Genomic DNA, 7,017 nt, shown 5'->3' on the forward strand with positions numbered 1-7,017 from the left:
AGTTTCAGTCGTTCTAGTGTTAATGACACAAGTATTATGATTTCTGTTATTTCACTATAGGCATTCTTGTATTTCTGTCTATTGGTATTTCATTTTTCTATGAAAAATAATAAAACTCACCCCAATGGATTTGCGAACGGTCCTCGCTGGTCCCACGCTGCTTCCACTACTACTGCTTCTGCTCGCAGGTATCCTGCTAACGGTCGTTCTCGGATTCGTCCTACGTTTCTCGTTACTCTTTGGCGGCAACGGACTGTGCGACAAACTCTTTCGCAAGTCGTTGGTCAGCGCACAAATCGCGGACGTATACGTACGCAAATGCGTGTGACTCGGAACCAAATTTCGAACGGTGTTCACAGACGTGGCACTGTTCAGCGAGCTCCTCGAACTCCGAAGGCTGCTTCTTGACCCGGAACGTTCCACCTCGTTCCTATTTTGATTGTTGCTCAACGGATTCAAATTCCTCTGCGTCGATTCCGTTTTCCTCACAGCAACGTCCCTCTTCACGCTGTTCATTCGCTTCGGTAGAAAACTGGACTTCTCACCGACGCGTTTCATAGAGTTCGCCCGTTTTTCGAACGCTTTGATTGTCGACGGAGTCGATGACGAAGAGGAAGACGATTTCAATGGGTTCTCGATTTTCCTATCCTCGACAGGACGATTCTCCGTTCCCGTGTAACGCAGTTCGGCCGGTGAACATCGCGTCGAGTCGTGAGTATCGGTTTCATAATTCCCGGACGACGTTTCTTGACTCAGAGTCTCCGAAACTAAGCTCTGCGTCTCCTCGAAACCTTCGTCGTTCATCTCTTGCTCACGGACTTTACCTAACGAATGTGGTAACAGAGTAGTACCGGAAGTATCGAACTTAGGATGAAACGAACTATCATCCTGAACTTTAATTCGATTCTTGTCGTGATCTCTCATCTGATTAAGTGCGTTTGCCTTTTGATTCGAGTCAACCAGATCGAAGGATTCGTTTTGCCTCGACGTCCGAGCTCGAGGACTCAAGGGTTCCCTTTGATCGTCGTTCACCTGACTCGGTGGATTGCTCGTCAATCGAATCGCTTCCTTCACTTGACTAGGATCGATCATGCTCCTCTGTCGTTCGCGACTCGTCACGGCTCTCTCGAGCACCGTCAGCGACGGTTCGCGAGGCCGAGATTCCTGCATCACAGGACTGAGAACGGTGTTCGTCACTGCGACCACTGCTGAAGGTTGACTGACGGGCAACCTCGAATTCCGGTGCGCCAATGGCCGCGAGAGTCTTTGGAGATCCTCTCCGGATCGAGTGATCTCTGCTACGGCCGTGTCGATATCGAACGAGCTCGATTCCCTGCGTTTCAATTTCTCTTGCCAGACGGATAGCATCGGGTCTTCGTTCCGTCTGTCTTCCGACGAGAGTGCGAGAGTATGCGGTCTCTCGGCTGGCTTCTCCTCAAACGAAGAGTCGAAGGCTGCTTCCTGTTTCGCTTCCTTCTCTGATGACTCTTGGTTCTTCTTGTATCTTCGCGTTCGTCTCGCCGCTGAGTAGCGATCGAAATTGCCTGAAATCAAACGCCAAGTAAAATATAATAAATGTGTATTACGAATTGTTATATAAAATAATTGAAGCTTAATGAATAAATTTATTTTTATAACATTTTTTGATAGAATCAATAAACATATTATTTTAAATGATAATTCCTATGATTTCCTGAATGAAAGTAATTGTGATCATACTTGTCCCGAGGTCCGTGCTGCTGTTCGAATGTTTTGCCATCGAATTCTTGAAATCTCTGCTCTGGAAGGAACCGTTGCAACGCTCCCGTTTGCACGGTTCCTTCTCGACCGGCTTCACCTCCCTCGGTGGACTGAACAGCTTCCTGGTCGCCGGTGGCGTCTCAATATTGTCAGAATCGATTTCAATCTTGTCGATGATCTTTTCGTCGCTGTCCCTCTTCAGTTTCGAAAATCTCCGCGATCCGGAGGGCTGAGGATTGTTGTAAGGTTGTCGCAGATAAATCGTCAGCTCGTCTTGACCGGTGCTACCGTTGTCGTTCATCTTGTTCTTCTTCCTCTCCTCCTCTTTGATGGACTGTAAATATGTACAGAAAATCGCATCAAATTCCTGTTCTATTTTTCTATCGTTGAATCGTTTAATTAAATGTATACCTGCAAGGTACTCGAATTTAGAATATTGTCTGCGCTGAGCCTCGACCTTAGTCTACGCGAGTAACGTGGGTCAGTCTCCTCCATACTATTTGGCACGTTTAAGCTGGACTTCCGCCACGGGGACTTGTCTTTCTGCGACGGATGCGTTTCAGCTTCTGAAACGAAAACGAATTCGAGTTTGTGCAAATTTCCAGAAGAGATGGGCAATAAAAGATGTTAATGAAGAGGACCTTCGATGGCTTCCATTGTACGCATGACGTCCGTCTTTTCGACTGACGGACGCCAATCGTAAACCTCAGGATACGTCGAGCCACTTTCGGTGTGGGTATTCGTTTTTCCTTCGCTTTCTGCGGATGAGATTAAAATTCGCAATATACATGATTATTAATTTTATCTCAAATCTCGTAATACCATAATTTCGTTAAACAGTATATATACCTGAATCTTCGAAGGATCGTCGATTCACGTTGCGTAACTGCCTCGCTTTCCTCTGCAGTTCTTCACCGGCACGGTCTTCCTTCTCGTTCTCCGACAGCCATGCCTCGATCTTCTGCCTCCACGCTTTCCTATTTCAATATTCATTCGGTTTTTTATATTTCTATTTTCTCCACATTTGATAAATAATTCACTTACCCTGCAGGTTTCGTTTCTTCCTCCTGTAAAAAGGGTTTGCTCTCGATTAGAGGCGATGGTGAACTCGGTCTTTCGCGATCACCCGAGAAATCTGCGTTCAAAAGATCGCTTCTACGAGACTGGCCACGAGCTCTTCTCGCCCACGAACGATCTACAATATGTATATAATTAAATATTGTTTTAATAAGTTTCTTGGCTTAAAATGTACTCACCTAAACTGCCCCACGATTTCCTTTCACGAGAGCCATCTTGTCCCGACGTCCTTAAGAAGTCCATTAGATTACCGTCGTCGCCCTCGCAAGGTATCCTACTCCTTCGGCGACGAAGAGTACCGTTCGGCGTAACATCTATGAAAAATAAAAATCAGAAAAATAGGAAGAAAATCAAGAATGTTCAAGCGTAAGGGATAGAACCTGGCGAATATGTTTCTTCTTTGGTAGATTGCTGATCGGCGAGTCCACCGGAGCAGGAGCCCAAACGTCGTCGTATGCTCGGCGAGCCCGTTATCGAGACGTCCTCGTCGGAAGTGACACCTCCGTTTTGCACTCTTCTCATCTGTTTTAAATATGAACAGGTTTAACAAGAATTAAAAAATAAATTGTTGTTTGAACCGTACCTTAACGTCGCCGCGACTATAACTTCTGTGAGGTAAACTGCCGGCGAGGTCGAAGGGATCGTAGTCGATCAAATTGCATTCGGATTCAGAGGTCGGCTCGGCGTTGGTCACTGTACATTTTTTTTATTAAAAGATTATATCTAAAATAGCTTGAGAAATGAATGAACATACATAATCGTTTCTTAGCCAAAAGCTGCTCCTCCCGTTGCTTGCGCCTGGCCAACACTTGCTCCTCTTGAATTCTACGTCTCTCGTTCTCAGCGACGGCTTGATTAAACTTCTGACAAAATTGGTGGAACACCTTGAAACACTCCTCGATCTTAAACGTGTTACTGTCCTCGCAGAAAAACTCAGCCAGTGACCGCCTGAGGGTTTCCAGTTCTTCCATATCCCTCTTCAATTGACTCATCTCTTGCTCCGCCATCTAAGAGATTCTCATTAAATTTTTAATGATCATTCTTGTTTTAAAGAAATTTACCTGTAAAAACTGTGCCATTTGTTCTTGTATGTCGGCCTCCGTCGAGGATAAATTAATCTGTGCTTTGATCTTCTTTATCTTCGTATCGAGCGCGTTAAACTCGTTATTCAACTGTTCCGTGGTAGTTCTTATAATAGAAATAAAACGGGGAACGTTATTTCTATTATTTGAATCAATTAATTTGATTTGAAAATTGCTTACTTCGTAGCAGCCTCCAGAGCAGTCATACTCTTCGCGAAGTCTAACAAATCTTTCCTCTTCCTCTCAGCTTGCTGTATTATAAAAAGAATGAATTAAACTAAACTCAAATGAATGTGTGAATAAAGAGAATAGAATTTACCAATGCTACGTAATGGATGAGATTCATTCCTGGCTTATTTGCTCGTATCTCAGTCAACTTTTGTAAGGAGGATAGCTTCACTCCGGCAGCATTTCCAGCATAACCACCCTACATTTATAACACTTATTATTTATATGTATTGATTTTTAAATAAACGTCACATTTAATTGTATTCTGTTATTCTACCGAGTTGAGAAAATTTCCAGCGACCAGAACCATGTATAGTACTTCCTGAAGCGGTTTGTTCGTCATTAGATCCTCGCCGGCTAGAATCATCGAATTGATGCTCGGTTCTAAATAACCCATGTTAGCAGCAAACTCTTCCTTCAGTAGCATACATTCTATACGCAATTTGTAACTAAAATCAAAAATGATTCGATCATTCTAAATAATATATCATCGGAAGGTAATTAATAAAATAGATTTGTAGACTGTGGATCATTATGAAAAATGAGACGTTTATGGCATCGGTTTAAAATACATAATTGTTAGATCATTTAAATGTTGAGTCGTAATTTTAATTAATGAAATCTGCACGCTGTAGATTTACTTACTTCGGTACTTGGACGAGCTGAAGGAAGAATTTCTCGGCGTTACCAAGTTTCGACTTGTCACCATCGAAACTCTTCAGCATCTCCAGTTCGTCTACTTCCGGTAGAATTTTTAAGAGACCGCGAAGTTTCTCCGCGCCGATCTCGTCGTGACTCCCGTCTTTTATTAATCGAATTATGTCCTCGTTCGAACTGAGAATTCATTAAATTATTGTCAGTTTATGAGAAGATTATAAGTCGTACTGTACACTTACCTGCGGAACTGTTTTAAAAATATGTTCACGTTTAAACTTCTCTTTCCATCGAGAAGTGCGATCTGAAATAACAGAAGCAAAAAAATAATGTTAAAGAGATCACAGATTTTTATGCAACATAAAATATTTAAGGTGTTAGTAAAAATGAATGAAATTTAAGAGTATTGAGAAACCTCGGTATGTTCGCGACGTCGTCTCTCGGCATCAGAATTTCCACCGTAGGAGGAACACGAGGCAGCAGGTAACACCGGTGGTACTTGTTGGCAGAACAACCCTTCCATCTCTGCCCAATCTATGTCAGCCATAGGTGAATTCTGGTGTTCGTTCGCGACTAAAGACCAGATGTTCCTTTTTCCAATCACCTGAAGATGTACAACTGATATTAAAAAACACCTATGGCAAAAGTTAAATACATCATCTTAAGGGTGGATTTTCTACAAAAAATAATTTTTAATGAGAATCAGTGAGGAAGCTCTTTTGTAAACATAAATCTAGATAAATAAATACTTTGTGATTAGGTATCTTGTTCCAATTGATAGTCTTCATCTTCGTCTTGGGGGTGGGTATCTCCTGCTGCGGCAGCAGCTTGGCATGATTGTTCTGGGGCTCGGGGGTAGGCACCCGAGCAACCGGCAGCGCGTGCAACGGCGGCGGGATGGGCGGCAGTTCCATCGATGCATCAGAGTGCGTCGCGTTGGCGGTGAACAGCGGCGGAGGTGGAGGCGGCGGTAGAACGCGGCCTTGGCTAGATGAACTCGGGGAGGACGGACCAACGGGTGCTGGAGGCGGTGGCGGGGGTGGCAAAGGCGGCTGGGGTGGCGACGAGTTGCTCACCGCCAACGAACCCTTTCGCGACGGCCCGCACGTCTGGTCGTTGCCTCGACAATGGCAGCAAAGGTTCGTCTAAGGAATGAAAAAATAAATTGTTTCTTCTCCAATTCTTCAAAAGAATAATAATGCGATGAACATGGAAGGTGTGTTAAAAAATACGATCATTTAATAATACGAAATAATGATTAGTAGAGTTGAATATGCATTCTGAAAATATGCAAAATATCAGAAGTGAATGTATATTGCAATGCTTCTACTCGAAATGCATTTATTTTCCAGAGTATCGTAAATATTTTTTCTAATACCAACTTTTCTAAAAAAATTTCTGAAATTATGATTTAATTATCATTCTAATAACTATACTCGTAATTACTTGAAGACTAGGCGAGCGCAGCAGTTTGGTAGCGTCTTCCCGGTTCTCCAGCAGCGTGGCTCTATGTACTAACGTCTCCGCCGTGTCCCATGCCAGATCGCTAGCAGGATCTTTGGGATCCAACCGCAGCAGATGTTGAAGAATACTCAAGAACGGTATTTCTTGCGGAGTATCTGCGACCTGGTGCACAATACGGGTCATTGATGCTCGACTCTATCGAGCTATCAGAGATTCATAGTTCTGCCCTTACTTGTCCGAGAATCGCGTAAAATACGTCCACGTGTGACGAGAGATCGATCCCTGGCGGTCCGTGATTCGACAGTTCTTCGTCGGCTTCTCGCTGATCGTCAAAGACGTCGAGTTGCACCCTCAAGTCCGGCGCATGGCTCTTCCTGTAATAGTAATATCGTCACCTTGCGTACATTTTAAGCCCTTGTTCGCTCTATTTCTGTCCCGCTCGACACACATGACTCTACAATTTCTATTTCTCTACTCCAGTTCTCGACCAGTTTCCGGATATCAAACTATCCCGTTCCTCGTTGTACTATCATCCTTCTTATCTTTGCTCCAGCTATTTTCAATTAAAAAGAGAAATCCTCTCACATAAATGATAATGTTCTACATTTCGATCTACGTTACTCAGTATTATTAGCATCGCACGCGTTTATCATAACATTTAGCATTTAAGGATGTATTGGCTATACAATCAATCCCAAAAGTTTATGCACTTTAGAAATGCATTTTTTAAAAAGAAATCAGACGTCGGAAGAAAATTGCTAATAATAAACAA

General features: G+C 43.2%; 1 protein-coding gene across 2 annotated transcripts in view; it reads right to left on the reverse strand.

Moving 5' to 3' along the window:
- The window catches only part of form3 (FH2 domain-containing protein formin 3), a 16,293-nt gene that overhangs the window by 1,730 nt on the left and 7,546 nt on the right, over positions 1 to 7,017 (reverse strand). For both annotated transcript variants that reach the window (XM_018027667.2, XM_026815073.1), the window contains exons 6-25: positions 6,478 to 6,619; positions 6,228 to 6,407; positions 5,531 to 5,926; positions 5,197 to 5,385; positions 5,024 to 5,085; positions 4,773 to 4,961; positions 4,405 to 4,576; positions 4,219 to 4,326; positions 4,080 to 4,150; positions 3,879 to 4,005; positions 3,572 to 3,824; positions 3,401 to 3,510; positions 3,198 to 3,339; positions 2,997 to 3,131; positions 2,785 to 2,935; positions 2,590 to 2,717; positions 2,382 to 2,498; positions 2,152 to 2,306; positions 1,720 to 2,074; positions 121 to 1,544 (exon numbers count right to left, since the gene is read on the reverse strand). In XM_018027667.2, coding sequence (XP_017883156.1) covers positions 121 to 1,544; positions 1,720 to 2,074; positions 2,152 to 2,306; positions 2,382 to 2,498; positions 2,590 to 2,717; positions 2,785 to 2,935; positions 2,997 to 3,131; positions 3,198 to 3,339; positions 3,401 to 3,510; positions 3,572 to 3,824; positions 3,879 to 4,005; positions 4,080 to 4,150; positions 4,219 to 4,326; positions 4,405 to 4,576; positions 4,773 to 4,961; positions 5,024 to 5,085; positions 5,197 to 5,385; positions 5,531 to 5,926; positions 6,228 to 6,407; positions 6,478 to 6,619 — 4,606 coding nt within the window. The remainder of the gene's footprint in view (positions 1 to 120; positions 1,545 to 1,719; positions 2,075 to 2,151; positions 2,307 to 2,381; positions 2,499 to 2,589; positions 2,718 to 2,784; positions 2,936 to 2,996; positions 3,132 to 3,197; positions 3,340 to 3,400; positions 3,511 to 3,571; positions 3,825 to 3,878; positions 4,006 to 4,079; positions 4,151 to 4,218; positions 4,327 to 4,404; positions 4,577 to 4,772; positions 4,962 to 5,023; positions 5,086 to 5,196; positions 5,386 to 5,530; positions 5,927 to 6,227; positions 6,408 to 6,477; positions 6,620 to 7,017) is intronic.

The sequence above is a fragment of the Ceratina calcarata genome, unplaced genomic scaffold (genome assembly GCF_001652005.2).
Source record: "Ceratina calcarata isolate Rehan_Ccalc_2016 unplaced genomic scaffold, ASM165200v1 scaffold428.2, whole genome shotgun sequence".
In the NCBI taxonomy this organism is placed as follows: Eukaryota; Metazoa; Arthropoda; class Insecta; order Hymenoptera; family Apidae; genus Ceratina; species Ceratina calcarata.